Source organism: Fusarium graminearum, chromosome 1, assembly GCF_000240135.3.
Source record: "Fusarium graminearum PH-1 chromosome 1, whole genome shotgun sequence".
In the NCBI taxonomy this organism is placed as follows: Eukaryota; Fungi; Ascomycota; class Sordariomycetes; order Hypocreales; family Nectriaceae; genus Fusarium; species Fusarium graminearum.
Window position 1 is genome coordinate 918,718 of NC_026474.1, and position 27,818 is coordinate 946,535.

The following is a 27,818-nucleotide window of genomic DNA, read 5'->3' on the forward strand; positions in this document are numbered from 1 at the left end:
AAACGCAATACACTAATTGATTGACCCTGGTAATTCCAAACTCCCCAAGTATAGCCATCTAACCCGCGATGGTCAATACACCAGAACCAAAGAGCCAATTTCTTAACCAAAAACGCCTTTTTCCATGGTTGATATCAAATTCCGCACGCCCATAACGCTCCATATCATCAACAATTGCTTATAGCTCAGGGATGCCCTCCCAAGTGAGTTGTTCGCTGTGACTTGTGACATCGCGGACTGTCATGCCCGTGATGTTGAGCACAGTCAGCTCGATCTCCTCCTCTGACATGGCCTGGCCAGCGGCCTTCTGGCCCTCAAGGACATCATACAGGCTGTAGATCTGGTCGTTCTTCGCCTCAAGTTGCTTGAGAAGTGTACGAATGCTTTCAGCAAGGCTCACACGATCACGGCGGCCCAAGGCCTTGTCGCGGCCGCTGTATTTGGCTTGGATACGGGTGAGCTCGAGTTGCAGGTGGTGAGACTCATCCTCCAGGCCCTTGATGACTACAGCAAGCGCGTGGCCAGGGTGCTGAGAAGGTCGCATAGTGTGATCCTCGACTGAGAGATCACGGTCCGTGACAGGGACAGGTCGTCGAATAGTAACGCGTTTCTTACCGGCGACAATATCGGCGGACGAGAAGATGCCACGGTGAGATGTGATGCGGCTGCAGACTGTGCAGTTTTTGCATTCATGCCCGCAGAGATCGTCAAGCACTCTCTTGGCATCGCTCGAGAGAACAGGGCAGGTATCCTTGTCCACGCTCTTGATGCTATCAGCCGTGAGATCAGTCGTGGCCTGTTTGCGTGAAGATCGCGAATGGGATCGAGAGTGCTGAGACTTGTGACTTTGAACAGTAAAGTCCTTAGTGTTCGACTGCTTCTGCTTCTGCTCTGTTCCCTTGGTCTCCTTACGTGGCAGGGGAATAACGTCCAGTTGTGTCGAGTAATCGTTGTCCTGTGTGGTATTCTCAACTGATTGAGCACCGGTGGTCTCATCGTTGTCTTCTAGCGTGTCCATATCATAGGTATATGTCGCAATACCCTTCAAAGAACTTCGCCTCTTAGAATCGGAAGTCGTTCGACGCTTGCTCCCCTGGTTTGCGACATTGGAGCTGCTCTTCTTTGACGTCTTTCCGGGGATTGAGAAAGCAACCTTTTGTTGGGTGCCGGATTTTGAACTCTTGCTCTTGTTCTGAGATTGCCTAGTTTCACTTTGGGCAGTGTTGTCGCGCTTGGTGTGTGTGCGAGTTTCCTCCTCCGTGACATCAGGGATAGTAGGCAGTCTAGCACTATCATCAGTCTGCCCGGTGATCTCCTTGGTCTCGGTGGCCTGCACATTCTCGGCGGTATCAACATTGTCGGTGTTGCTGTTCATGGTAATGTCAGGAATGAAGAAAGCCGATGTCATGTTCTCTTCGGTCTCGTCATCAAGACGAGCAGAGAAGTCTTCCTTAGGGACTGGACGGTAAGATTCCAATTGCTGCTTCAGGAAGACCACCTCCTCCTTGAGCTTCAAGTTTTTGGCATGAAGATCATTCGTAGTTCGTTCGAAGCCAGAGTTCTGACGTCGAAGGAGCTTGTTCTCTTCAAAGTACTTTTCGTTGTGTCGCACCAGGCTTGCATTGTCCTCGCCAAGAGACGACTTATCCTGTGATGCATTCTGGAGTTCTTGCTGCAGGTTCTCGATCTCTTCCTTGGCAGCATCGAGTTCATGCTGGACACCTTCGAGGGTTTCGCGAAGATCCTCGTTCTCATCGACAAGAGCTTTGTTTGTTGTCCGTAGCGAACGGTTCTCACTAAACAAGGACTGGTGTCCATGTCGAACACCGTTGTTGTCACTGCGAAGGGACTCGATCTCCTCTTTCAGGGCCTCATAATCCTTTCGAAGGGTCTCATTTGCGGCTGATAGTGTCTTGTTCTCAATCTCCAGTGAGTCGCGTCCATGCTTGATAGACATGAGATCTCGTCGGAGAGTGTCGTTCTCACTGCGGATCTGATCTGTCGACTCAAGCTGTTTGTGCGTTGTCTCCAGTTCCTTTTGCTTCGTGCTCAGCTTGCGGGTAAGCTTGTTGATATCCTCACATGCCTCTTGTAGCTTCCTTACTGCACGGTCTCGTTCTTGAACCAAAGAGTCGTTCTCAATCTCGTTCAAGCTGTTCTTCCGGGAAGCTTGTTCTAAGCGAGATTGAAGAGTAGAGATTTCAAGTTCCAGACCTGCAATGAGTTAGTGGCCTGTTATTGAGTGGTAAAGTAATATGACTTACGGTTCTTTTGGGCTACAAGATTATCGTTGGCTCGAGAAGAGTCATAGTCCATGTCGAAAGATTTTCGCGACTTAAGCTGAGCCTCCAATCGCTCAACCTGCTGCTGCAGATTCTCGGCGTATTCGTGAACCTTGTCGTAGTGCTCTTGGAGAGAAATAATCTCGTCGCGGATCATATCCATCGACACAAAGATCTTTTCTTCATCTTCAGGCACCTCAACTTCGTCGACTTCAGCATGAGTGGTAAGAGATGGCTTCGCGAGACGATCATGAACTCTACCATTCTTGACAAAAATGGGGACGCCGTTTTTCATTGAACCACTGAATCGAAGTGTGCCATCAACGAACTCCTCGAGGTGTGAGATGTCGGGCATGAAGAAAGAGCGTCCATTGCTCTCGTTATGGGCAGGGCTAGCGATGGATACCGGTGATGGTGGTACGGCAGTCAAGCTAGACTTGGCAGAAGACATGTTCGGTGATGACTTTTGCTGGTCCTGGTCTTCAAGATCAGGGCTTCTAGCCCCTCTGCGTAGACGGTCCAAAGCATCTGATAGAGATTCTTGTCGCTGCTGTTCGCCAGCCATTGATTCGGATGAGACTCGGTTGTGGACCTTGGATAGAGGGCTGGGGTTATGTTTATTCTTGTTCCAGGAGTGGTAAGAGTGTCGTGCAGGAGATTTGGAGAGTATTGATGATAGGTCAGACTCGTTATCGACACGAGGTTGCATCTCGGAACGCGTTCTAGCGGAACCTTGCCAGGTGTTTTGTGTGATGTCGTCGATCTGAAACTTGATAGCAGGAGGCTTGTTCTCTTTGGACTCGGCGCTCATAGGTCGAGTGTCAGTATCGTCGTCGTAAACGGGCACTTCGCGTGTCTTGGGAGCACCAAAGAACTCGGGCCACTTGCGGTGGGCAGCCTCCCAATTGATAGGCGGGTTGCGAGGAGCAGTAACGCGAGCAATGTCCTCGTTGAGTCTCCGTGTAGACTCGCCGTCTGGGTCAGAAAAGACGGAAGAAAGTGTTGGGCTAACGGTGCCGTGAGAACCTGTGGATGATGGTGGGGAGTTGAATGGGTTATCGCGGTTTGCTTTCATCTCTCTAAGGATGCGGGAACGATATCTGTTGGCGGTGTCGACCTCCATAGCTCCTTCTCACGCGTTGTGTTGTGTGCGTGAGTGAATAAAGAGGTTCGAGAATGTGACGATATTAATTAAGCGAGGATGGATGCGACAGCACCCGTGGCGCGTATAATAGCGTCTGTCGGGTCCGTGTCGTGAAGGGTGATATGAGTTGAATGATATGTCAACTAAAGTCTGGGATACATGTGTGAGAAGAACACACGTTGAGGAAGGGCGTGAGAAGAAAGAATTCAAATACAAGATGTAAGAATGGAAGTGACAATGGCAATGGCAATGGCAATCAATGTTTCGGTGGAGGGAAAGAGAAAGAGATGTCCAGGTTTATCAAGTTGTGTTTAGGAAGGAAGGGGTCAAGACTGTTTTGGGACAAAAGTAAACAAAGCGCCATGTTGATCCACTCTCGCAGCTGCTACCAGCCACTTGAATTTGGGTTTGGGAGCCTTAAGACCGCTAGATCTGATCCATGTCTCGGAATATGATTGGCTGGGGTCTGCCGTCAAAACCAAAGCCCTGCTGGACGCGGGGCTGGTCCTAGATCAAAATCCACATTCACGCTGCAGGTCCAAAGCGTGCAGTCGCAGTTGAAGTCGCAGTCGTGTTTCTTTGTGTGCATCCATCGCGGCTAACCTGAAGTTGAGAGCCCGTTCGTGTTATGATAATAACATGCAATCCAATCTTGCTAATTCTTCAAGGATTCTGTCCCTTTTTTTGTATCACATAATTAAACCCGTTGAATTTAATTAACCATGTAACCGGTTTCTCCACTAACAAGCGAAGTCGATTAATGTGGCATGTTCATACCCGTCTATCATGAACTGCCTTGCTCAATCAGAAGGCAGAATTGCGACAGAGGCTTTGGCTGCCCACTCTCATGTCAATAATCATTAAATAGTCCCATCATGACTCGAATAAGCCTCAACTTCTCACCGTTTCTTCAGTCTCTAGTTCGTTATTCTAGAACCCATCGTGTGACCTGCTTGATTCGTTTCGTGGTGGGGCAGATCGCCGGTTCTGTTACTGTTACACTTTGTCGACTTTAAATCCTGACTGGCGAACAAACTTGATACAGATTCAACACTGTCGCACAACCTGCGGCCTTTTTTCTTCTCATGTAAACGTATTACTCTTGACCTTTTTCCTCCTTTCCCATATTTCTCCTCTTCCTTCTCTTCTAAATCTAGTGTGCACTTTCCTAAAATCTAGCTTATCTATACCTTCATATACTCCGAAATCGCATCGCCACCAAACATACATGACATGGATCAACTTATCTCATGAAAACCGTGTCACCTGATCGAAGCAGGATTTTCCCTGACCTACTACAATAAACGCCAAGAATCTAAAAACCAAAAGTTTGGGCGGCCTTCACAGCTCTAATGGCCTGGTTCAAAATCGCTGCTGGCGTTGCCAGTGTGCTTGCGATAATCCAGCCCATCTCAGCTGCGCCCAGCCGTGAGAGCGCACTGCAAGGCTATTGCCCTATCATATACACTGAACAACCAGCAAACTGCCGTCCAATTCCAGAAACATTCCTTACTTTCTCGCCAAAGAGATCAGACCCTTCTCCTGCTGAAACACAGATTCTTGAAGATGCTCTCAGTGCTCTTTCGACGTTGCAGGACACTTTTTTTGAACCAGACTATGCGACATGGCCCTCTGCTATCGATTGGACTGCAGCTGTGGCGGGAACAGTTGTAGCTGGAATGCTGACGACTTTATCGAAGGCCATCAACACTGTCGATCTGGCTGGTGTTCATGATTGGAGAGTGAAGGAGAACATTATTGCGACTTTCTATGCACAACTCGTCGGGTCATACTTTGGACAAGATGTCTTGTCGCTTCGAGGACAAGTGATTACAGACCAAATCCTACAATACACGAAACTCTTACTGACGTGACGTCGTAGGCCTATGATGACATTCTTTGGGTGGTTCTCGGCTGGATCGAAGCCATCAAATTTGTCAATACGCACGCCGACCTTCACTATCCCAAGGTCAAACCACAGGGAGCCACGCCTGATAGTCTAAGAGGTGTAATTGATGCTATGCCATGGCAAGGCTACAACTGGTTCTCATCATTTGCGCACCGCTCTCGCATTTTCTGGAACTTGGCGACTCACGGTTGGGAAACGAAACTCTGCAATGGAGGCATGGTCTGGAATCCTCGTCTGAACCCTTACAAAAACGCCATCACCAACGAACTCTGGATTTCTGCCTCAATTTCCATGTACCAACACTTCCCTGGTGACAACTTCACTGCCCCATGGCTCAACAACGTTGCGTTTCCGGATAACGACCCGGCGCATCTTGAGGCAGCCATTGAGGGATACAAGTGGCTCATAGACGTCAACATGACCAACTCCCGCGGCCTTTTCGTCGATGGATATCACATTGATAGTAGCAAACCCGGCAACACAAAGTGCGACGTTCGAGACGAGATGGTGTACACGTACAACCAGGGTGTCTTGCTAACAGGCCAAAGAGGACTCTGGTCTGTCAGTGGTAGTGCATCGTACCTAGAAGATGGTCATCGCTTGATTCAATCCGTGATCGAAGCGACGGGATGGAATTTGAAAGGTGGTAAGCCCGTGGATGATACAAGCCGCCTAGGTCCCGGCCAGTTACCGCCCTGGCGTGGGCTTGGGAGAGGAGGAATCTTGGAAGAACAATGCGATGCTAGCAGCACCTGCTCCCAAGATGGCCAGGCATTCAAGGGTATCTTCTTCCATCACTTTACAGCATTCTGCAGCCCGCTTGAACCTCTCAGGGGTCGAAAAGGCAGGATAGTTGATCCTCATGGCTTTAAGAAAGTCAAGTCTATCCATGCGAAAGCTTGCACATCGTATTTGGTCTGGGTCAAGCACAATGCCCTGGCAGCACTGGAAACCCGAGATGATGCTGGTCTTTTCGGCATGTGGTGGGGTGCTGGTGTCTTTGACGCAAGCGTCACGTTGGACAACGACGGCATCAAGCACGACGCCGAAAACTCAACTGATTACCGTAACCGAGGAACGCCAGCGGGTGAAACGTGGGGAGGACGCCACAGGTGGCTTCCAGGAACAGGAGGCTTGTCACCGTTGGAGTCAAAACCCGATCAGCAGGTTATGGACGTTGCTGGGGATAGACTCCTTCCCAGGGCTCGCGGGGTATCAGCTCGAGAAGTGAAGGATCCCAATGCACGGGGTCGAGGTCGGACTGTGGAAACGCAAGTGGGAGGAATCGCATTGCTTAGAGCATTTTGGGAACTTTCTCGGTCATTTTGATGATTATGATTTTTATGTTTATGATGGAAACAGATTCAAAAGGATGATAGACATGATAGATCGCGATAGATAGCAGATGATAGAGACAACTCAGGATGTAAGGGTAGCTACTGCATTGAATTTAACTAGCTGAGAGAATGACGGTATTTGTTGGCGTTAGTCTGAGGTTAAGATGGCTAACTCAAGTCGCATTTCGCTTTCGCATCGCAACGTTTTAGAAGCCTTGAATTTAGAGGTCACATCTTTAGGATCTACATCGTTGTTAGGTTCTCCTAGTCTCTCCAACGTTAGTTCGAGGCGAGTCCGAACTATTCAGCGACGCAGATTGGTTGGACGGGTTTCGACAACCTCTACAGAAGTACGCTAGGATGGTTTGGGTGTGCCATTCGAAATACGTCAGAAGGGGGCTGCGCATTCGCATAGCTACGTTGTATCTCGAATGAAGGTGCAGTTTAGGGATAGCCTTATTCGGAGGGAACCATAGTCTCGTAGGATATAAGAGTATGTGCTCTCTCCCATCAGAAGAAACAATATCATCAACACAAGAACATCAGTTACCCTGCAATCACTAAGTCCAACACTTATAAACAACTATACTCATAACATCACCTTTGCTTCATTATCATCATGGGTCTCATCGGTCTTGCTATCAGCACCATCTTCAACAGCCAAGACAATAATGGCGCTCGCTCTGGTGGCTGCTGCAGTCGTCGAAACCAAACTCAACAACAACTCTACACGGGCTCACCCAACCCCGATTACATGAATTACACTGGTCGATCCTCATGCCACCAGCGCAAGATGGAACGCCGTGTCCAAAGACAACTACAGAGAGCTGAGCGCACGCAACTTCGCGCAGAACAACGATCAGACAGGAACTTTCAGAGGGCCGAGAGGCGCCAGGCGGGTGTCATGCTGGTCAAGTCGGGAGCACAGAGAGTTGGTCTTGTTGGACAGCCTCAAGTTGAGAGTGTTTCTGATACGATGAGCTTTCGGGATGAGCCTAAGGAGTATTCTTATGAGCTGGATGCTATCAACCAGCAGCACATTGCGAAAGATGCGCCGCCATCATATGATGAAGTTGTACGGAAGTAAAGGATACGAGGGCGAATGGAGTTTGGAGTTTGGGAGTTGGCTAGCAATACCTAACTTGATTTGGAAATTATATAAATGAATTCATGATTATTATCAAAAATCTATCTTGGAATTGTCTATTACGCCTTTCGTTAGAAAAAGATGCTCAACAGTACTACCCCAGACGCCTTTTGAATAACATCGTGTAATACGACCTCCGATATCGAACCGATGGACCCTGGACCAACCCCTCCATACCAAAGAGAGAAGGGTAATTGGAACATGGCAAACATGATAGGTAGATCAAAATGGAACACAAATTACCGTTAGCTATCACCTCATAATAATCAATCAGGTCATTATCCATTTTTAACAATCAAAGCCTATTTCACAACGTCTCGTATCACACGATAACCGGCCTGTGATCGGCCCCGGTGAGTCCGCCAACGTAATATTCGCACCTGGTAGAGAGACTTGTTATCTGGTACAAGACAATCCACAATCTACGTCACCCTGTGCCAATCGACTCATTTGCGCAAACCAACAAAATTTCAGGTCCGATCTTTCGGCGGTGACACTCACTGAGTCCTTACTGATAGGCCTAACTCCAACGCTAGATACTATTTGTGTCTTGACTCTCTTTCTTTGTTTCTCTCATACAACAAACAATTCTTTCACCTCTTCACACCCTCGCGATGCCTTCTGCTGATCCCATCGTGGCCGTCCCTGCCAATGGCGCTGTCAATGGCACCGCCAATGGAACAAATGACGACTCTCGTCCGCAGACGCCGATGACCGGAATGGCCTTGACCGAGTATAGCGCAAACCCCTCGACACCGTCCGCAGAGAAGCAGGCTCGCCTCAAAGAGATTGTTCCCGAGGAATACCTCCTCCCTACTGGATACCCTGACGTGAGTCTTTAAAACGTTTATACAACATCAATTGGACTGCAAAGCTGACAGTAATAACCCCACAGTACCTTCGTCTCATCGCCGGCGCTACTTCTCGAGTCTACGAGGCCTGCAAAGTCACTCCCCTCACCCACGCCATCAACCTGAGCAACCGGCTCGAATGCAATGTCCTCCTCAAGCGTGAAGACGAGCAGCCCGTTTTCAGCTTCAAGCTGCGCGGCGCTTACAACAAGATGGCCCATCTCGACCCCAAGAAGAGCTGGAAGGGCGTAGTCTGCTGCTCCGCCGGTAACCATGCCCAGGGCGTCGCCTATTCCGCTCGCAAGCTCAAGATCCCCGCGACCATCGTCATGCCCGAAGCGACTCCCAGTATCAAGCATCTCAACGTTGCCCGTCTCGGCGGCCATGTCGTGTTGCACGGCGCTGACTTTGACGCCGCCAAGGAGGAGTGTGCTCGACGAGAGGTCCAGGATGGACTCATCAACATCCCCCCTTTCGACGACCCCTATGTCATTGCTGGTCAGGGCACTATCGGAAACGAATTGTTCGGCCAGGTCAACATGGCCAAGGTGGAGGCTATCTTCTGCTGTGTCGGCGGCGGCGGTCTCATTGCTGGAATCGGTCTCTATGTCAAGCGCATGGCTCCCCACGTCAAGATCATCGGTGTCGAGGCTCAGGATGCCAACGCCATGGCGCAATCGCTAAAGAAGGGCGAGCGAGTTCTTCTCAAGGAGGTCGGCCTGTTCGCTGACGGCGCCGCTGTCAAGATTCCCGGAGAGGAAACTTTCCGCATCTGCAAGGAGGTTATCGACGATGTTATCGAGGTGTCAACCGACGAGATCTGCGCCGCTATCAAGGACATGTACGACGACACCCGTTCAGGTCTCGAGCCCGCCGGTGCCCTTTCCATCGCCGGTCTCAAGAAATACGTCAGCCAGAACCCCTCGGACGATTCGAAGCGCAACCTTATCGCTGTGACGTCCGGCGCCAACATGAACTTTGATCGCTTGAGATTTGTCGCTGAACGTGCCACCATGGGTGAGGGCAAGGAAGCTCTTCTTTCTGTCCAGATCCCCGAGCGTCCTGGTGCTTTCTCCGAACTCATCAACAACATCATGCCCCACGGTGTCACAGAGTTCAGCTACCGATACTCCACAGACGAAGTCGCCAACATCCTCATCGGTGTCTCCCTCACAGCCCCCGCCCACCAACGATCCGAAGAACTCCGCTCCCTCATCGACCGCATCCAATCAAACAACATGACCGTGACAGACCTCTCAAACGACGAGCTCGCCAAGAGCCACATCCGATATCTCGTCGGTGGACGATCCGGCGTCCCCAATGAGCGCCTCTACATGTTCACCTTCCCCGAGAGACCAGGAGCTCTCGAGAAGTTCCTCGTCACGCTCCGTCCCAAGTTCAACATCAGCCTGTTCCAGTACCGTAACTACGGCGGCGACGTTGGCAAGATCGTTACCGGAATCCTATGTCCTGACGAAGAGGTCACCGAGCTTCACAACTTTTTGCGCAAGATCGGTTATCCTTACGAGGACTGCACCGAGTCACCAGTATTCAAGACATTTTTGCGATCATGAACGAGAATCGAATAGAAGGAATGATAAAAAATGATTGGGCCTTGGTTTTGGCGTTTGGTTTCAAAACGATGGAGGATAGTATCTTGAGTTCTGCAAAAGATGGATGGATGTAGTTATTTGGGTCTCAGATTTAGCGAATTTGGGTATGTGTGTTGTTGAAGCTGATAAACTTGATGATATGTATAGCATGATCAAAATAGAGATGAAATGAAAGCACTGCAGATTGAATTGTATAAGAGAAAGTTGCCGCGGTTGTGATTTACTCCTTGGTCACCTAAACCGTGACTATGCGTGTTGTCTGCCGTTCCTATCCATCGCTTCGAAGCCCCAAAACCGATTGGCATCGTGATGAAGACGATCTCATATCCGCTCATGAACTGAAAACAAAGGCCAAAGATTGATGTCTCACGACACAAGGTTCAAGCTACAACTGTAATGAAATTACAGACTACCCAAGCTAGTAGTACTTGTTATTGAAATCGCCCATCCCGAATAGGATCCAGTGTCTGGTACTCAATGCATTATTTTGATACGCATGCTTTTCTAAACATTGACACAATGGGTGCTGTATGACCGAGTCCGCCACTTTCCCAGAAACAAAAGAAACGCCGTAGGTATGTATGCGTATGCCTTGTTCATATACACAAGCCCATTATTCTCTGGACAGTATATGGAGTAATTCGTTTCACCAGCGCCCCTGAACTCTATGGACAAATCGTCGTCTGGCCTTCTATCTGCCATTGGACTTTTTGCCGGCCATTTTGAGGCGTTCCTTGCAGTCTTCGCAATACCATTTTGCTGTACTCAGTTAGCTTTTCGACTCTTGACTGGTTCAGTTGATTTGGAAATAACCCACCTTTTGATGTTGGCGCAACCTTGAGTCCAACACATTCTAAATGGAACCATTCACGAGGGCATTCATCAGCATCGCACGCTACCATCTCGCCGTAACTGACTCCGTTACAGTAACAGTATGTCGGCTCATCTGCGTCAATGTCGGCCTCCTCCTCGTCGCCCTGCATGCTGCTGTTCGTATCTTCGTCTGCCAGCTGAGCAACAGTGGCATGGATAGTAGGCCCAGCTTTCTTCTGGTTCTTCCTTCCTGTGCCAACACCGTCGTTATTTCTTGCTGAGCGCGATCGGGGTGGCACTGCTTCTTGAAATGTTGCCAATGACGGTGTCGACGGCTTGCTGGCTCGCCCACTCTTTGTTGTGACTGTAGGTGTTGGGGCAACTGGAGGTAATGATTCGCTCTTGCGGTCATTCTTACGCTCATTCTCGTCAGGCTTCTTAGCATCTTTCTTGGTGCTAATTGGAGGGGGAACCGGAGTCACATTGGTGATGGTGTTGACCATAGTAGTTGGTGGAGCAGGTATAGTTTCTGTTCTCTCAGTTTCCTTCTTGGGATTCTCGGTCTTGATCGACACAATCGTCTCTTTAGGGGTTTTGGGCTCGGCGGTGGCACCGTTGCGAAGTGAGCTGTTTGGTGGAGGTACAACATTCACTGGGTTAACAGCGATGCCATTGGGCTTATTAGGAGCCGAAGTTGGTCGGGCCTTGTTATTCTCTGCGTTTGCATTCTGTATCGAGTTTTGCCGCGAACGTGTTGGTGGTGCTGGGTTTGGGGTGGGAACAGGTACTGGTGATGCGCGAACAGGAGGGAGCTTTGGCTCTGGGAGCTCAGTAATCACGGGCGAGGAGTTGGCTGACGTTGACAAGCCAGCTACACCGTTCCTGCTACAAACCAACATGTCAGCATCTTGCCTGCAAGGATCTCGGATCAGTGGCACACATACCTCTTCTTGACCTGCCCGCTACTCGAAGGAAGGGCCTTCCTCTTCTTAGGCGCTGCTTCAGGGGCAGGAGTTGCTCGCGGGCTTGTTGTTTTCGCTTTTGGTGCAGCGTTTCCAAAGACAGCGCTCATGGCACGATCTGCTGTCGTTGTGGCGCCGTTTGTTGGCTTTTCAACCTTGCGTCGCTTCTGTGGTGGATTTCCATTGTTATTCGTGGCCGTTGTGATGCCCAAGCCAACATTGGCAGTTTCGGCTGCTGCAGCCGCCGCCGCCGCCGATTTTCTTGACTTGGCGGTCTTCTTGGGGCCCTCAGGCTTGTGCTTCCCCTCATGGTCGTCACCCTCGGACTCATGGTTGTGATTATTGGTATTAATATTGTTGTGGTGGTTTCTCGAGGCCTTCTTTGCTTGCACGGCTTGCTTCCGGGCGTCGCTTCTAGCGGCTGCCTCATCAGCAAGAGCCTGTGCTGCGGCGGAAATGGCTGCGGCGCCGTCGCGCCGTGTCCGATCGACCTGGGATGCTTTTGAGAACCTATTTTCGGGGTATGCCCAGTGCGTGGTGCTTCCCCATTTTGCTTCATCGCTGAACTCGTTCTCTAGATGTGGCCAGACGTCTTCGATTCGAGTGAGCTGGGCTTCGAGCGCTTCATTGGCCGTAGAAATGACGTGATTTTTTTCTTCGAGGGACACAAGCATCTCTTGGATCTTGAGCGCGGTCTGTCGGAAGAGGTGGCGGCGTGGTAGGTTGGAAGGGTCGAAAACGAGGTCCCTGTGAGATTCATCGGCCGAGAGCACGCTCTGGGCGCTGTTATTCAAGACATTGCCGGTTGAGCTGTTTTGCGCGCTCATAGGCGCCGAGCCAGGAGCAACGCTTGATGTTTCATTGTTCGGACGTGCCTCGGTAACAGGAGCGTTTGTGGCAGCTTCGACAAGTCGGAAGAGTTGATCTTCAGGAATGAAAAGTTTAGCATCAACCTCCTTCAACAGCGTGAAATGTCGGACGAGCTCTTTAGGGAGAGCGGTAATGGCATCGGCGAAGTGAGTGATCGCAGGGAAAATGTCGATGGGTTGGTCGGCACCGCCGATCGAGTCTCTGCCAGCACCGGAGCGGCCCATGTTCGCGGTGCTTCGCGCAGTGTTGGTACGAGCTTGACGAACGGGCTGCGACCGGCGGTGCGACGAGCTCTCTGTCGCGGGCGCCTTGGCTGACTTCATCGTGGAAGACGCGAAAGGGGAGAGAGAATTGGAGCGGTGCGGTCGATTAGCTGGAGAAAAAGACGGCGGGACAAAGCTGGCGGTAGCAAGAAAGATTCAAAAGACAAAGTATGAGAATGGGAGGCAGTAAGGCAAGTGTCTAACAGTTGAAACAGACCAGGTACAAAACAAAAGTACTAGGTCATTTTGCGTTCTGACGCCGTATGTGTTGAGAAAATTCCGTTAATACTGAGGAGGGGACAAGAGAGAGAGTAGAGAGCACGCGTAGTAGAAGTAAGGCAAGGTAGCAGACGGAAGCGGGATGGGATCAATGGGATGGCGGCTGTTTTCCCATTTGGTTTTGGTTTTGGAGAATGACCTGCCCGCGAATACTACCTCCTACTGGCAACCATGCACGCTGTAATCCAACAACCTACAGGCCTCTCAGAGCACTCACGCGGACCCGCTGGATCGGAGAAACCATCCCCGATGACGGAGATTCCTCTTATCTGATAAGGCGCATGCGCATTGACGCGATTGCGACTCGATTAATGAACTTTGAGCAAGACAGGACTTTAAAGCTCTTACTTCTGGTCATGAAAGAAAAGGGATCTGTACAATTTATCTATAAGCCATTGATCTGTTGATTACGTATCTGTTCGTTATTGCAAAAGGATAAGAAATAAACTACCTGTCGGGATGCTCTATACCGCGTGGGGCATTACATACATATCAAATGGATATTTCGTCATAACCAAGTTCATCAAATTACCCTTTCAGTCACGCATAATCTCCAAGTAACACAAGCAGACCAATATGTGTATATAATTATCAGCTTTGCTGACAAAGGGGTCGTCATAGCATGACTTGGCCATACATATTCTACGAAATCCAATGCGTCGGAATAAGCCCTTTGCTGAACAGCTTCCATGCCTCTCCTATTCAAGCAGGATCACAGAGCTCTTTACAGTCTCAGGACACTCGTGCAATTCAAAAATAAAATATACCATTATGGGTGGGTGTATTGAAGTCTATCACTCCGCAGTGTATAAAACAAATAACACCAAATAATTCTCAAATTCCAGCAAGCCCATTTCGGACAATGAAACTGCGCACCACAACTAGAGATTCGACTCAATTTTCTAACTCGACCAGGGTATCACTGCCGCCAGAATCAAATCACGCTGAAACAGAAGTAGGTCGGACCGTGGTGTCGTCGCGGTCCTTCTGCTTCTGCCTCCACTGCCACTCGAGCAAGATCCAGATAAAGTCCTTGAGATCAAAGTCGGGCCACAGGGTGTCGATGAAGAAGATCTGTGTGTCCTGGTGGCACTGCCAGAGCATAAAGTCGCTGAGTCGTTCCACGCCGCTGGTTCGCACAAAGATGTCCAGGGGTGGGTCGTTTGCCGTGTACATATGCTTGTCGAGAGTTTCGGCTGTGATCGTCTCGGGATTCGGCAGCCCTGAAAGGCTGGCGGCGCTGTTTCGTGCCCGCTGGCGAGGTGGGGGAGAATCCGGGAGCAGTGTAGGTGATGAAGAATCTCCATCACTATCCTTCTTGATATCGTCACCAGATGAGGGCTCGGTCTCTTCGGTCACGGTATCGGGAATCATGGGTAGTCCCTCGCGGTCGTCCAGTTGGCGGGAGAGGATCTTGCGTCGAATTCGCGACGGCGAGAAAGGTGTGCTTCGAGGAGGAGAGGGGGCGAGGAACTCTTGAACTGTTGACTTGACCGCCGTTGTGATCTCAGCCCGCGATGTGTAGGGGAAACAGATGTTGAGGACAGCCCTGGTTGCGGGTTAGCTTTCGTATCATGTCACACGGTACGGTAGACTTACTTGTTGTTATGTCTCGTCCTTGCAACAGCTTTATCGACAACTTGGAGTACATCTTCTCGAATCATCTCGCGCTGGCCCAAGACGCGCACTCGCGCACCGTAGCGGTCGAGAATGTGTCCGTATTTGGTCAATTGCTCCAGCTTAGTTTTGGCCAATTCCATCAGACCTTCGACTTCCCTCGCAGGACGGTTGAAGTTCTCGATACTAAAGGCGTACACGGTCACTACCTTGACACCAGACTTGTAGCAGATTTCCATAATCTGAGGTTTACATGTTAGCACATGCCAGATGTCCGCAATTACACAAAACCTACCCTTGCCAGTGCCTCGAATCCTCGGTGGTGGCCTTCCAGAGCCTCCATTCTGTGGTTTCGAGCATATCGTCGGTTGCCGTCCATCTCAAAGGATACATGTTGGGGAATGGGTCCTTGTTTAAGGGCGCCGATGAGCAGATCGCGAAGCTGGCGCATAGCCCATTCTCCGGGAGGAGATTCGACGATTACTCTCCGAATGAAAGAAGATATAGCGTCGGCCATTGTGTATGTGTACCGTGTTGTTGTAGGTGTTGAGTTTGTATAATATTATCGAAAAAGTGAAAAAAAGAGTGAACGTGTTATCGGCGAGCAGATGCAATATCGCTAACTTAGTACAATCGGATAGGCGGGTATCGAGATGGATGATTAAGAGACAAAAAAGACAAAGCTTGGAATAAAGTGTGTTTTAGATTCTCATAGTTGGAATTGGAAATAGAAATGGGAAACGAGTGATGTTCAAAAAGGCAAACTTGAACGTAAAGGTGACGACAAATTGACAAGCCAGCCACGAAGCCTATGGTGGCGGAGTAGGCATCTGACGATTGGGGATGAGGCTTGTTGAGAGGCGAGTTAATTACTTGGTTAAAGACGGTTGGCACAAGCTTGGCGTTTCTGTGCCTGTTGGTTGGAATTTGGAATGCGGGAGCTTTTTAACTGACGCCTCGCCGCCCGCAAGGATGGTCCTCGTCTAATGATGTGGCTTGCTCGACATGACACGACACAAGTGGTTTATTAACGAACATCCTTTTTCAGGAACGGGCGCCGTATGGTACCTAATTTGGGCTGTTTACGACAGATTACCGAGATTATCGTCAATTGAATTATGGTGTGAGGTTTGCAGGTTCAGGTCGTTTGGCGAACACAGCAAGCAGTATCATGAGTTGGTTTAACCCCTAGCAGGGGATCATCAGATCGTGGTAGTGGGTTCTCTACCCTGGCAGGTGGGCTGCATAAAACCTGCTGCTAATTTAGTTGCTGATGTAAATATCAGATCAGCTTTGCTGGATATATACCCTAAGAGAGTCTCGCCATTTTTGTCTGGTCTTCTTCCAGTCCCTGTGTTTTTGCGACCCAGCTGCCTGGTTAACCGGAAGTCAAAGACCACGGCTCTCCTGAACTCAAAAACTTTCATGTGATAATTCACAGGGCTGAGATATCGACTTAATGTTCAACAGTCAGCCTTTCTAGTTTCTGAACAGTTCATTGTGATCGTTGATTCGTACAGTGGAACATGACTTAGATTCGTGGCTTTCGTTGAGCACAACTGTTAATTTGACAACACAGCTACTCCGATTCTTAATGATTGGCTGTAACTGGTATTTGAAGGCCGAAATATTTGTGTCTGACTTTCCCATTGGTTATTATCCGTGAGCTGCAGCTTTTGCATACGTGAGCAACATGGGAGAATGGCATAATGCGCCTGTTCAGTTCGAGCCTACAGGGTAGGATCACAACCAACGGATGGACAACCTCGACAAAGGTTTCGGTTTGTCCCCTAGACTATGTATGATTCGAAACTAAGTGGCAGCGGGTATGAATAATATAATACTTGCATAAGTTTTACATGGTTGCAAAGTTGTAAGCATGTTGGTAAGCTACTAGGCTCGTCATTGCTCCCTGTGTTCAGATCCCGTAAATCAGATACCCGTCCGGCATACCACGGAATAGCAGGATACATCAATACAACCTCAAAGCGGGGAAACAGAAAAACAAAACGTAAAGAAAGAGAACAACTCATCCTCTACTAACTTGAAAGTATGTTGTGCTGTCAGCGGTCAAGCTTTTTTTTACCCCGAGGGGAGATGGTTGCACTCCAACATCCCCAGCCCAGCTCAGCGACACTAACACAAAGTGCATGGAGCATGAGTTTGTTGGAGAAAAACATGGGTAAGTAAGACAAAAACCGCAATTAAGTGAGCCCAACTTCCCCAGCAATATAACTCAGTACCCAATAATGGTATCCCTCATTGGGTAGTCCGTACGACCTTTGTTATCTGCCACCAATTGATATCTCTTGTTTTTTTCACTTTGACTCCAGTAGTACTAGGTATGGCTTAAAATAGGATGGGTCACATCTCCGAGTTACGAAACAGCATGGCACAGAACCTTGATTCATGATCCATGTCCAGCCTTTTTTTTTTCTCTCTCTTTTTTCCCAACCAAAAGACGTCATTGCTATAGAGAGATAAAAAAAAATACACACTAGGGAACGCCTTTTAGCGTGGCAGATTAGGAACTACCCAGCGCCACAACGCCTAGGCCGTGGCTCACCGGTATGTAGTTCCTATCTCTGTAGTGAAAGCTTCATGACTCTGATTGCAAGTCATATCATGTGTGACATGACAGCGAGTGATGTGTACTTTGCTTAGTCTCACAGTCCCACGGAAAGCCCCTCCGGTTGATGCAGCAGCTGCTTAGCAAGAAAAAGGCTTTGTGAGTCTCCTATCGGATCTGTAGGCTCGCCGAGGGGTCGCCGATGATGGTGTTCCTGGTGGAGTTGACGAGCCATGTCTATGGCTACTAGCAGCCGCCTTCTTGCCAGGGAAAGAGTTCAATGTCACTCTGGTGCGAGAATTCTAAGGTCCAGAACCCGTTCAGAGACAAACATCCGTCCCTCGACAGTGGAGGAGATGTAGCGGCCGCTGCTGGAGCCATCGGTTGGTTGTCAACAACCATGTGTGCTGTCATGTCGAGGTATTGGGTGGTGTATGAAAACCAGGAACACTGACAAGGGAAGCTACGCATCTCTGCCTGCCTACGTACTACCTACCACCTACCGGACAAAATAATAGCTAGCTAGTCTCAAGCCTCAGGCACAACCGAGACTGTCATTCTCTTGATCCTACCCACCATCGTCGATCCTGTGTGTGTCGTGTCTCGCCCTTTTGGTTAGATACGGTTCAGAGCTGTACCTGGCTGCATAGCAGTGCAGGAGACTACTTTTTCTTACAATTCTCTTGACTTTTTCCCTCTTCCCTTCCCTTCACCTCCCTCCTCTTCTTCTCGTCCTCTACTCTCCTCACCAGAGGAGCCATCACCTAAAACCTCGAGCTTCTAGTCATTGTTGTCCATCATAACTTCTGCTTATTTCCCCCTCTCCGCTTCCCCACACGCTCCAATTGACCTCATCATATCCCCCACCTCAGCGGCCGTTGCTACCCCTCGTCGATCGTCGCCCGTGCTTCGCTTGCTGCCCCTCGTTGAGTTTGAGCCTGAGCCTGAGCCTGAGCTTCAGATTCAGCCATGGTTGTTCACGACGGCCACGAATACCTCACTGAGGAAGAGAGACGTCTCAAGGAGGATCGCGACCGCACCAAGTACTGGAAGAAATGGGGTCCTTATGTTGCGGAGAGACAATGGGCTACAGGCATGTGATTCCACCACTCATGATAAGAAAATAGCTAACCAAAAAACACAGTCCGAGAGGATTACAGTCATGATGGAGATGCTTGGAGTCGTGAGTTTATTCTTTAATGGCGCATCTTGTCCTCCACACTAACAAGCTACGTCAGACTTTCCTCACGATCACGCTCGATCGCGCGCATTCCGTTGGGGTGAAGACGGTATCGCTGGTGTCTGCGATACCCATGGCTACCAAAACATTGGCTTCAGTTTCTGGAACGAGGAAGAGTTCGTACAATTGCTACAGTTTACAATGCGCCATGGCATCTAACATCATACAGTGACTTCCTCAAGGAGCGTCTTTTCGGTCTCTCAAATCCCCAGGGTAACCATGGTGAAAGTGTCAAGGAAGCTCATTTCCACGTCGACAACACTCCTGTTAGTAAAAACCAAACAAATAACACTCAATTGACTTATGCTAACTCATTATTTAGACTGTAAACCACCCGCCTAACCTTCATACCCGCTCTATGCTGACCAGTCATGATAGCACTCTTACATGAAATTCCTCTACAAATACCCACAGAAGAAGTTCCCTTACAAGGATCTCATTGACGAGAACGCTCGACGAGGAAAAGAAGATAGGGAATATCAGATCACCGACACCGATGCCTTTGACGAAGACAGATACTGGGACATCTTCATTGAGACTGCAAAGGACACCGATGATCCCGATGAGATGCTCTTCCGAGTCACTGCTTGGAATCGAGGGCCTGACCCCGCGCCTCTCCACATCATTCCCCAGGTGTGGTTCCGCAACACCTGGAGCTGGGGTAGAGAGCCCGAGGAGAAGAAGCCTTCGATAAAATATGCCGATGAGACCTTTGCCAAGTCCAACCACTGGAGTTTGGGAGAGCGCCACTTCCTGTGCTCCCCTTCGCCTGGTGTAGGCTCCAGCGGCGAAGATGTCATGCCCAAGTTCATGTTCACCGAAAACGAGACCAACTTCAAGGCCCTATACGAGCAAGAGAACAAGCAGCCATATGTCAAGGATGCCTTCCATCGCTACATCGTTGACGGAGAGAAGGACGCCATTAACCCTGCCAAGACTGGAACAAAGTGTGCTGCCTGGTTCAACTTTAACGAGGATGGCGGTGTCAACCCTGGCGAATGTGCCGGTAAGTGCCCTACAGCAGTAGTTTCCAAATACTGTTGCTAACTTTGACCTAGTCGTTCGATTCCGTTTCACCAAACGCGACGATGGCTACCTTGACGAAGAAGAGTTCGACGATCTTATCGAGCTGCGTAAGGATGAGGCAGACGAGTTCTACTACAGACTCAGTCCTCTTCCCATGGCTGATGATCTACGCAACATCCAGCGACAAGCTTTCTCTGGTATGATGTGGACGAAGCAACACTACCATTTTATCTGGGACCACTGGGCGAATGGTGACCCTACTATGCCACCTCCCCCGGCTTCCCGAAAAGACATTCGAAATTCAGCCTGGAAACACATGCACTGCGATGACATTCTATCCATGCCCGACTCATGGGAGTACCCCTTCTTTGCTGCTTGGGATAGTGCCTTCCACTGTATCCCATTGGCCATGATTGACCCCGACTTTGCAAAGAAGCAGCTTGACTTGTTCACTCGCGAGTGGTACTGTCATCCCAACGGACAGCTCCCAGCGTAAGTCTGCTCCTATTCAACCCTTGAAGTTCAATGGCTAATTTGCTTCCAGATACGAGTGGAATTTTGGAGATGTGAACCCCCCTGTTCATGCCTGGGCAACCTTCAGAACATTCAAGATTGAGCGAAAGATGTATGGTCGTCAGGACATTGACTTCCTCGAGCGTGTTTTTCAAAAGCTACTTCTCAACTTCACCTGGTGGGTCAACCGCAAGGATGCTGATGGAAAGAACGTCTTCGAGGGAGGCTTTTTGGGTCTCGACAACATCGGTTTGTTCAACCGATCTGAGCCTCTCCCTACTGGAGGTGTTCTAGAACAGGCAGACAGCACTGGATGGATGGCTTTCTACTGTCTTTCCATGCTCAACATTGCCCTCGAGCTGGCCAAGCACCGTCGCATCTACGAAGATATTGCATCCAAGTTCTTCGAGCACTTCATTTTCATTAGTGATGCAATGACCTTCCGAACCGGTCACAAGGATGAGAAATCTCTTTGGAACGAGGAAGACGGCTTCTACTATGATGCCATCTCTTGGGGCGGCCCCTGGATCCAGCAGCTCCCCGTACGATCGCTTGTGGGTTTGATCCCCCTGTATGCGACCATCACTCTGGAACCAGAGTTGATCAACAGACTCCCCTCATTCAAAAAGAGAGTTGACTGGTTCATTGAGAACCGATGCGATTTGGCTGAGAGAAACATGGCCAGTATCCGAAAGCGAGGAAAGGGCAACCGTATTCTGTTGTCCATCGTCAGCAAAGATCGATTGGAGAAGATCCTGAAGCGCATGCTCGACGAAGATGAGTTCTTCAGCGACCACGGGATCCGATCACTCTCCAAGTTCCACAAGGAGAACCCATTCTCTATGGATGTCAATGGCCAGAAATTCTGCGTCGGATACGTGCCAGGCGACTCAGATAGTGGTCTGTTTGGTGGCAACAGTAACTGGAGAGGTCCTATCTGGCTCTGTGTCAACTTCTTGCTTGTAGAGTCTCTACAGCGCTTCTTCCTCTTCTACGGACCTGATTTCCAGGTTGAATGCCCAACTGGTAGTGGAGACTACATGCATCTGGGCAAGGTAGCTGAGGAGATCCAGCACCGCTTGCAACATCTTTTCGCCCGTACCGACGACGGAAGACGTAGCATCAACGGTGGCGATGATCGCCTGGATTTCGATGAACACTGGAAAGATTACCTTTGGTTCCATGAGTTCTTCGATGGAGACGATGGACGAGGCTTGGGAGCCACTCACCAATGTGGATGGACTGGACTCATTGCTCGTATGATCCATGATACTGGGTATGTGAATTGTCTTCTCGTGACTTGATATATTGCTAACAGCCATGTAGTGTCAACTGCCGCCTGCCTCACACCCCTCGCACACCGTCAATTGCTATGGGTCATTACTTTGATGATGTCTTCCATCGCAATGCTACAGGCGGCGGCCCCAACGGCATGCCTCGCATCAGGCGTTCATCGACTGCTCGCTCCATCGGCGCCCGCAGTGATTTTGAGGATGACACCCACTCTGTTACTGGCTCCGTCCATCATGACGAGGAACGAGCCAGAGAGCGTAGTGAAGCCGATGCTCATATGCACAGCTACGTCTCTGACCAGCTCGAGAGATATAAGGATGAGACCAAGTCAGGCAACTACGCCCATGACGATGAGTTCGAGACCAAGGCATAAGCGACTTTAATTAGTTTGTGAAAGAGAGGCCGGTGCTATCAAGAGAAGGGGGTAATGGGGCGTTATCAAAAGCAAGAACTTCTCACTTGTGCCCTGTTGCAGAGCAGCAGGGTGTCCTGAGTTTATGGACTTAGACTTGTCATTCAGTTTTTCGAGTAGTCATGATACAATAAAGAGGTACATTCTCTCACATGGTATTGTTTATGTGACGAAATCCAATCCAATGGCATCACTGTATTTTTCACAACTCACATCATTCCATTGAGTTTGAGCCATATTCAGTGAGACCAGCCATTTCATTAATGAGCTCAAGTGTTTCGTATGAGCTCGTACTTCCGCTAAGTCCGACACCCAGATCGGATACCACAACTAGAGTGTAAAAAATCATCACGCCGGGGACAAAATAATTCAATTGGGGAACTGCATTTATTGCGCACCCTGTTCACATCCTCCTACACTATTCTTTCCATCGACACTCTCCCCTTTCTTCTCCCCTAGCTGGGGACGACAAGAGTATCTGATTCCGGGAGGGTTGCAACAATATGAAGGGGAAGAGAAACCCCCCTAGAAGCCGGCGGGCCACCCACTCATAGGAGGGGGTATACCGTTTTGCGTGGTGATGAAACTTCCACGAGACGACGCAAAGGAGACACTAAATAGAATTTATACTATGGGTGGTTTTACAGAGTGTCCGTGAGGAGCTTGTTCATCTTGGCGATGCGGGAAGAGACGCTGAGGTCGATGGTTCGGTCGCCGACCTCGACGACGAGTCCACCAACAATATCGGGGTTGACCTGTGAGAAAATACATTAGGGGATTTTGTGTCGAGGTGCTGCTGTGGTTTGAGACGTACCTCGTTGGTGACCTTGAGCTTCTTGCCCTGGCCGACGTAAGAGGACTTGGCGACAGCAGTCTCAAGTCGGCTGAGTGTTCGCTTGTCGAGGGCCTAAAGATGAACAATGTTAGTTCCATTGTTTCTTTTCCTTTTCACTTCCATTCTTCCAATCCGATAGTGCCGTGGCCGAGTATAGCTAGCTGTGACGTAGCTCGTGCATCCCAATCCCCATGTCCATCCTTCATATATATCCACCCTCCAAAAAACGTACCTGAGCGCTGGTAACAGTGAGCTCGACCTCACCACGGGCGGCAGAGATGATGGTGGAGAACTTGTCGACGACACCGGGAATGAGACCGAGTCGGTTGTTCTCGGCGAGGGTGGCGAGGAAGTTCTTGACGGTCTCGTCCTTGGTGTTGATCTGCTTGACGAGCTCATCGACGATGGCCTTCTTGTCGGCATCGGCGAGGGTAGGGGTCTTCAGGACGGCGACGAGCTTGGGGTCCTTCTCGATGAGAGCGCCGAGCTTGAGGAGGGCATCGGCAGCGGCATCGACGCTGGAAGTCTTGACGGCGGCAGTGTACTAAATTGACGCAAAAGAAAAAATTGCCTGTCAGCGAACGACGCGATCTTCCAATTTGAGGTTTTTGTGCCATGAACGAGGGGGGGCTATTTTAGCCAATTGACCAGCTAATTGACAACACATGAAGTCGAAAACAAGACGGTGCGTATTTGATTTTTCTCGATTTATTGGAGGTGGTGTATTACCAGAGCAGAGGCATAGGTGCCATCAACGCCGAAGACGGAAACCGGAGACTTGACATCGGACGAGGCAGCGGCGGCGAAGGATCGGACGGGGGCGGCTCGGAGGGCGAGGGCTCGCTGGGGAGCGGCGACTCGGGCGGCGCGGAGGACCTGTCGCGAGAACATTTCGGCGGCTGCTGGTGAAGGAGGAGAGGGAGATGGGAGGGAAAAAAGGGCGAGTGTTGATGATGTTCGGCTTCGATTAACTTGGAGGTTGTTGCTAGCCTGAGCCTCTCGGCAATTTTCGGGCGTTCGATGCCTTACACCCGCCCAGGCATCCACATTTTGATTACATAACTCAATTAAAGTCAATTGCATGCAGTAAATGGAATTTATATCAGCAGTCTTAAAGAAAAAAACAATCCATTAAGTGCCCAGGTTGGGTATTTCAAGTAAGGTAATCAATCCCGTGTTTCCTTCCTCTGAGAGGTTTCATCCTTTGTGAGTGCGCATGCAGTCTCGAGTTCTCATAGCAGACGAGAGTCTCCCAACTGCGCAGAACAACTAATAGCTGTTCCGTATCATATCATTTGTCATAATCAACCAGCTTTCCTATGCTCCCAAGCCTTTGCTTGATCCTCAAACGCCCAAAACTCCTTGTTGCGTTGCTAAGTCTCATAGCTCAGTACTGTCGCTCTCGAGCTTCTCCTAGTCGCTCTTGAGCATGCTATCCACCAGGTCGCCCAGAGGACCCCAGTAGTCCCTTCCGCTCGCCAAGCTGTGTTCGTCGACGAACAGGACGTACTGCTTGAAGCTTGTATTCAGATGCGGCTCGAGACCGAGCTCGCGGATCACGGGGTAGTGGTGGCAGTAAATGTGGGCGTAGACACGGTACATGCGCTTGAAGATTTGGCGGACCAGCGCTGGGAAAGATTTGGGGAAGGGGACGCCTTGTTAATGTTAGCTGCTTGTTCTCAGAGTATGCGAATGAGGTAATGTGTACCAATTTTGCTGGGCAGTACTTGTTCGTTGTCGATGTTGGCCTGCACCCACGTCATGAGTTGTTCAATGTATGCTGGCGCAGGCATCTTGGTTGGTCGTTTGAAGTTCTCGTTGTCTTGCCACAGATACTCGAACCTGGTCGCTGTTAGCTTGAATCTTCAATCGTCCTTGAGGAACCCTACTCGTCGGTGGCTTTCATCTCAGGGCATGAAATCGGTGAGCAAAACTCGGTGATGGCTCCGTAGAGAAGGTTGATCTGGTTGTAGAAATCCACCACTGGAAGCCACGATTAGCAACACCTCCTTATTGGCATGTCCATCGTCAAACTCACTGTTGACAGCTAACCACTCGTTCTCGTCTTCGCCCTCTGGGAGCTTGACAACCTTGCGCAGGCTGCCACCGCCCAGGGTCACCTCAGCATACTGTCGCAGTTGATAACTGGCCGATCCTCCCTTGCCCACGCGCGGGCGAAACTGGTTTCTCGTTCGCTGGTTACTATTCAACAAAGGTTCCAAGTCAGCAAATGACAGTTCATCTGAGAGGGGAAGGGATTTTGTAGAGATGGCAGCAGGTATAATGGCCGTGTTCGTCTGATGCATCGTTGAGACCGACTTCGGAGTCAGATGTTGGAACATGGTGGCGGTGTATGGCGAGTAGGGGGAATCCATGGTTGCGCTGCTCGAGGGGAAGATGAGAGGACTAACACAGTGGTTAAGAAGGCTTGAGCCATGGTGAAGGACGATATTCGACGAGGTTTCAACGAGGTCGATGCGATGCTGCTACATTCCAATTGTTAGCGGGGCAATCTGTCCATGGGGGATTATTGTCTGAGGAGAGAACTAACAGGGCGGGTAGGTGAGACAAGAGTCTTGTAAATTCTAAATACGAATGTGTAGATGTGAAGTCGCCTTGTATCACTGCTGAAGTCGTGTTTTGCAAAGTGATTCTGCTAAAAGGGGCGCGATCGAACTGTGTTGTTGAGGTTGATAGGTAATGGTGCAGTAGTAACGATGGCGTATGGGCGTTGCACTGTTTACTCTATTTCCTGATTGGTGTGGTTGCTACGGAGCTTCAACCCCACCAAGCTGTGCAGTACTACGTAGGGGGAGCTTCACTGGTTGAATTGAATTGCATCTCCAATCACTGGTAAACTTTATTCTTTGTTTACTAAAATTAAGCATGTGAATATGCTTTATCAGGTAGCTAGTTTCATATTGAAGCAGGCAATGACACCCAGCCTTAGCAGTACACAACTATCGTCATCCATTCTTGCAAGGCCTATTCATACAAATCCATGAAACTGATGCATCACAACAACAAGACTATAAGTTTGTACCAAAACCAGCTGTTTTCTTAGCATCATCCGTAGACATTACCAGCGGCCTCCACGACCTCTTCCTCTACCGCGACCTCTGCCACCTCTGCCGCCTCTGCCTCTACCACCACCCCGTCCACCACCAGTAAATCGTTGATCTGTTTTAGGTGGCCCCTGTGCTTTTCGTTGGCGTCTTTCTTCATCCGTAGCATCCCAGATATTCGATAGCTCCATGATTTCGCAGAATTTTGATGTTTGGGGATTTGTGTATTCTGATGGCTGCTCGCTGGCAATTTCAGGACCACCAGGAACATGAGGCGGCGCGGTAATCTCGAAGTTGTATGGAACATCCAACTTTCCAGCCTTGACAATGTTATCCTCGACCCATTCTCTCTCCTTTTTGATAAGGGGCTGGTAATGTTCTTCGCCCAAGTCAGGCGGTGATTGCGCGTTGCTGTCACCAATAACTAAAGAATCATGGAAGACGCGCGTAATTGCAAGCCACTCTGGATCGTATTGTAATCGCCATCGTGGCGACTCTTGTGCTGGAGGGTACTCGGAACTTGTCTCAGGGTTGAAGGGTTGGAGGTCACATAGCTGTAGGAAGTGTCTTCCTGGCAGACACTTGTCCAGGGCAAGAAAACGGACCTCCTTGTTTGTGATGCCGGGTGGTACTGGCTGGCCAGGTGTCTTCTTGGGCTGAGGGCGAGCAAAAGATGCCGGGAGTTGCGCCCGAAGCTCATCCGACACTTCATTCGATGCCTCTTTTGCCTCCTCAACTTCTGGCTCGCTTTTCTTGGCTTCTGGTTCCGGGTTAGGTTTTGTGTCCTCGTCCTCGTCATCCATATCCAAATCAATCTCATCGGGATTGTTCTCTGTAGCTGGCACCGGGGCAGCCGCCGGGGCAAGCTCTTGCTTGGTCTCTTCCACTTCGGGCTGGGCTTCACTATATGTCTTGATTGCAGCGAACTTGACATGCATATGGGCGGAGAACCAATGGGGAGGTCGTAGACGGTCCATAACATACTCGGCTGCCACGCTGCCGAGCGTTCCATCTCGAGATTCGTTTCTGAAATCAGGCTTTTTTCTGAAAAGCCATTCATGATCGCCATGCAATTCGACTGCACGTGGCCAGTCATGACTGAGGCCGACATCTACCTGTGTCTGTACTTGAAGTAGCTTGCGGACATCGATCTCTCTGACGTGGTACCACGATTTTACATCACCGCCGCTAAAGGGGAGTCTTTCGTGGTGTGGTTTGCGGTAATCGAAGCCTTTCCATATACCAGATAACCCGGCGATACGTAGTGGGCCGAAACGCAGGATGTTGGCAGCTCCCATATAGTAAATGTTGGGTGCAACCCAGCCTCCATAGTAGAGCTCCCACAGATGCGAGCTGGCTTCGTGGTTTCCAGCAATGAATATTGTTAGATAAGGTGCCTTTCTCTCACCCGAGTAGTACTTGGGAAAGTCTCCCAGGTGGCGGTACTTGACAGGGCATGACATGATACTCAGATCTTCAGCATTGCGGACGGACTGTTCGTGTATATTAGCATAGCATAGCATGTATAATTGGACGCTGAAATACCTGAAAGTCACCGCCAATGATGAGAATATCAACACCGTCCCAACCACGTTGCTTACAAGATTCTTCGACAGAAGCGTAGATGGCATCTAGCGTGCCATGTCCCTGTGTCTGTTAATAACCTGGTAATGGTGTTTTATAAGCTTCATCAAGACTTACACATCCCTCAATCGCAACTCGGACACCTTGCGCCTCAAACGCGTTGGTAGTCATTTTGTGGTAGTAGGTAGTTGTAG

The 27,818-nt window shown here is 49.7% G+C and overlaps 10 protein-coding genes across 10 annotated transcripts; 4 read left to right on the forward strand and 6 right to left on the reverse strand.

Annotated features, from left to right (window-relative positions):
- Window positions 1–178: 178 nt before the first annotated feature.
- FGSG_00293 (uncharacterized protein) lies at window positions 179–3,405 on the reverse strand (the record flags this gene model as incomplete). Its single annotated transcript, XM_011317639.1, has 2 exons — window positions 179–2,214; window positions 2,265–3,405. The coding sequence occupies 2 exons, from the start codon at window positions 3,403–3,405 to the stop codon at window positions 179–181; spliced, it is 3,177 nt and encodes a 1,058-aa protein (XP_011315941.1).
- A 1,373-nt stretch (window positions 3,406–4,778) lies between these two features.
- Window positions 4,779–6,664, forward strand: FGSG_00294 (uncharacterized protein; the record flags this gene model as incomplete). Its single annotated transcript, XM_011317640.1, has 2 exons — window positions 4,779–5,252; window positions 5,309–6,664. The coding sequence occupies 2 exons, from the start codon at window positions 4,779–4,781 to the stop codon at window positions 6,662–6,664; spliced, it is 1,830 nt and encodes a 609-aa protein (XP_011315942.1).
- Window positions 6,665–7,291: 627 nt separating this feature from the next.
- Window positions 7,292–7,759, forward strand: FGSG_00295 (uncharacterized protein; the record flags this gene model as incomplete). Its single annotated transcript, XM_011317641.1, has 1 exon — window positions 7,292–7,759. One exon carries the CDS (start codon window positions 7,292–7,294, stop codon window positions 7,757–7,759), a length of 468 nt encoding a protein of 155 aa, XP_011315943.1.
- A 674-nt stretch (window positions 7,760–8,433) lies between these two features.
- FGSG_00296 (threonine dehydratase) lies at window positions 8,434–10,244 on the forward strand (the record flags this gene model as incomplete). The annotated part of the gene is made up of 2 exons (XM_011317642.1): window positions 8,434–8,649; window positions 8,715–10,244. The coding sequence occupies 2 exons, from the start codon at window positions 8,434–8,436 to the stop codon at window positions 10,242–10,244; spliced, it is 1,746 nt and encodes a 581-aa protein (XP_011315944.1).
- Window positions 10,245–10,974: 730 nt separating this feature from the next.
- Window positions 10,975–13,251, reverse strand: FGSG_00297 (uncharacterized protein; the record flags this gene model as incomplete). Its single annotated transcript, XM_011317643.1, has 3 exons — window positions 10,975–11,042; window positions 11,101–11,981; window positions 12,041–13,251. 3 exons carry the CDS (start codon window positions 13,249–13,251, stop codon window positions 10,975–10,977), a joined length of 2,160 nt encoding a protein of 719 aa, XP_011315945.1.
- A 964-nt stretch (window positions 13,252–14,215) lies between these two features.
- Window positions 14,216–15,908, reverse strand: FGSG_00298 (uncharacterized protein). Its single transcript, XM_011317644.1, has 3 exons — window positions 15,383–15,908; window positions 15,070–15,329; window positions 14,216–15,019 (listed from the first exon to the last, which is right to left on the reverse strand). Exons 1-3 carry the CDS (start codon window positions 15,602–15,604, stop codon window positions 14,410–14,412), a joined length of 1,092 nt encoding a protein of 363 aa, XP_011315946.1. The 5' UTR covers window positions 15,605–15,908; the 3' UTR covers window positions 14,216–14,409.
- Window positions 15,909–18,625: 2,717 nt separating this feature from the next.
- Window positions 18,626–22,269, forward strand: FGSG_00299 (uncharacterized protein; the record flags this gene model as incomplete). Its single annotated transcript, XM_011317645.1, has 8 exons — window positions 18,626–18,724; window positions 18,809–18,839; window positions 18,895–19,012; window positions 19,066–19,162; window positions 19,275–19,902; window positions 19,955–20,414; window positions 20,467–21,711; window positions 21,762–22,269. 8 exons carry the CDS (start codon window positions 18,626–18,628, stop codon window positions 22,099–22,101), a joined length of 3,018 nt encoding a protein of 1,005 aa, XP_011315947.1. The 3' UTR covers window positions 22,102–22,269.
- A 136-nt stretch (window positions 22,270–22,405) lies between these two features.
- FGSG_00300 (ATP synthase subunit 5) lies at window positions 22,406–23,951 on the reverse strand. The gene is made up of 4 exons (XM_011317646.1): window positions 23,705–23,951; window positions 23,208–23,519; window positions 22,955–23,047; window positions 22,406–22,895 (listed from the first exon to the last, which is right to left on the reverse strand). The coding sequence occupies exons 1-4, from the start codon at window positions 23,864–23,866 to the stop codon at window positions 22,782–22,784; spliced, it is 681 nt and encodes a 226-aa protein (XP_011315948.1). The 5' UTR covers window positions 23,867–23,951; the 3' UTR covers window positions 22,406–22,781.
- A 134-nt stretch (window positions 23,952–24,085) lies between these two features.
- FGSG_00301 (maintenance of ploidy protein mob1) lies at window positions 24,086–25,645 on the reverse strand. Its single transcript, XM_011317647.1, has 6 exons — window positions 25,527–25,645; window positions 25,387–25,458; window positions 25,014–25,177; window positions 24,865–24,958; window positions 24,684–24,817; window positions 24,086–24,630 (listed from the first exon to the last, which is right to left on the reverse strand). Exons 2-6 carry the CDS (start codon window positions 25,410–25,412, stop codon window positions 24,389–24,391), a joined length of 660 nt encoding a protein of 219 aa, XP_011315949.1. The 5' UTR covers window positions 25,413–25,458; window positions 25,527–25,645; the 3' UTR covers window positions 24,086–24,388.
- A 409-nt stretch (window positions 25,646–26,054) lies between these two features.
- On the reverse strand, window positions 26,055–27,795 carry FGSG_00302 (uncharacterized protein; the record flags this gene model as incomplete). The annotated part of the gene is made up of 3 exons (XM_011317648.1): window positions 26,055–27,533; window positions 27,586–27,693; window positions 27,742–27,795. 3 exons carry the CDS (start codon window positions 27,793–27,795, stop codon window positions 26,055–26,057), a joined length of 1,641 nt encoding a protein of 546 aa, XP_011315950.1.
- Window positions 27,796–27,818: the final 23 nt, after the last annotated feature.

Excerpts from the sequence above, each read along its gene's own strand:
- FGSG_00300 (XM_011317646.1), bottom strand. The coding sequence starts at position 23,866 with ATGTTCTCGCGACAGGTCCTCCGCGCCGCCCGAGTCGCCGCTCCCCAG. Across the intron at positions 23,520-23,704 it reads GCACCTATGCCTCTGCTCTG|TACACTGCCGCCGTCAAGAC; the intron begins GTAATACACCAC and ends GCGTCAATTTAG. Across the intron at positions 22,896-22,954 it reads AGCTCAAGGTCACCAACGAG|GTCAACCCCGATATTGTTGG; the intron begins GTACGTCTCAAA and ends ATTTTCTCACAG.
- FGSG_00301 (XM_011317647.1), bottom strand. The coding sequence starts at position 25,412 with ATGGCTCAAGCCTTCTTAACCACTGT. Across the intron at positions 24,818-24,864 it reads GAGATGAAAGCCACCGACGA|GTTCGAGTATCTGTGGCAAG; the intron begins GTAGGGTTCCTC and ends AACAGCGACCAG. Across the intron at positions 24,631-24,683 it reads AGTACTGCCCAGCAAAATTG|GCGTCCCCTTCCCCAAATCT; the intron begins GTACACATTACC and ends AACATTAACAAG.
- FGSG_00298 (XM_011317644.1), bottom strand. The coding sequence starts at position 15,604 with ATGGCCGACGCTATATCTTCTTTCATTCGGAGAGTAATCGTCGAATCT. Across the intron at positions 15,330-15,382 it reads GATTCGAGGCACTGGCAAGG|ATTATGGAAATCTGCTACAA; the intron begins GTAGGTTTTGTG and ends TGTAAACCTCAG. Across the intron at positions 15,020-15,069 it reads AGGACGAGACATAACAACAA|GGCTGTCCTCAACATCTGTT; the intron begins GTAAGTCTACCG and ends ACCCGCAACCAG.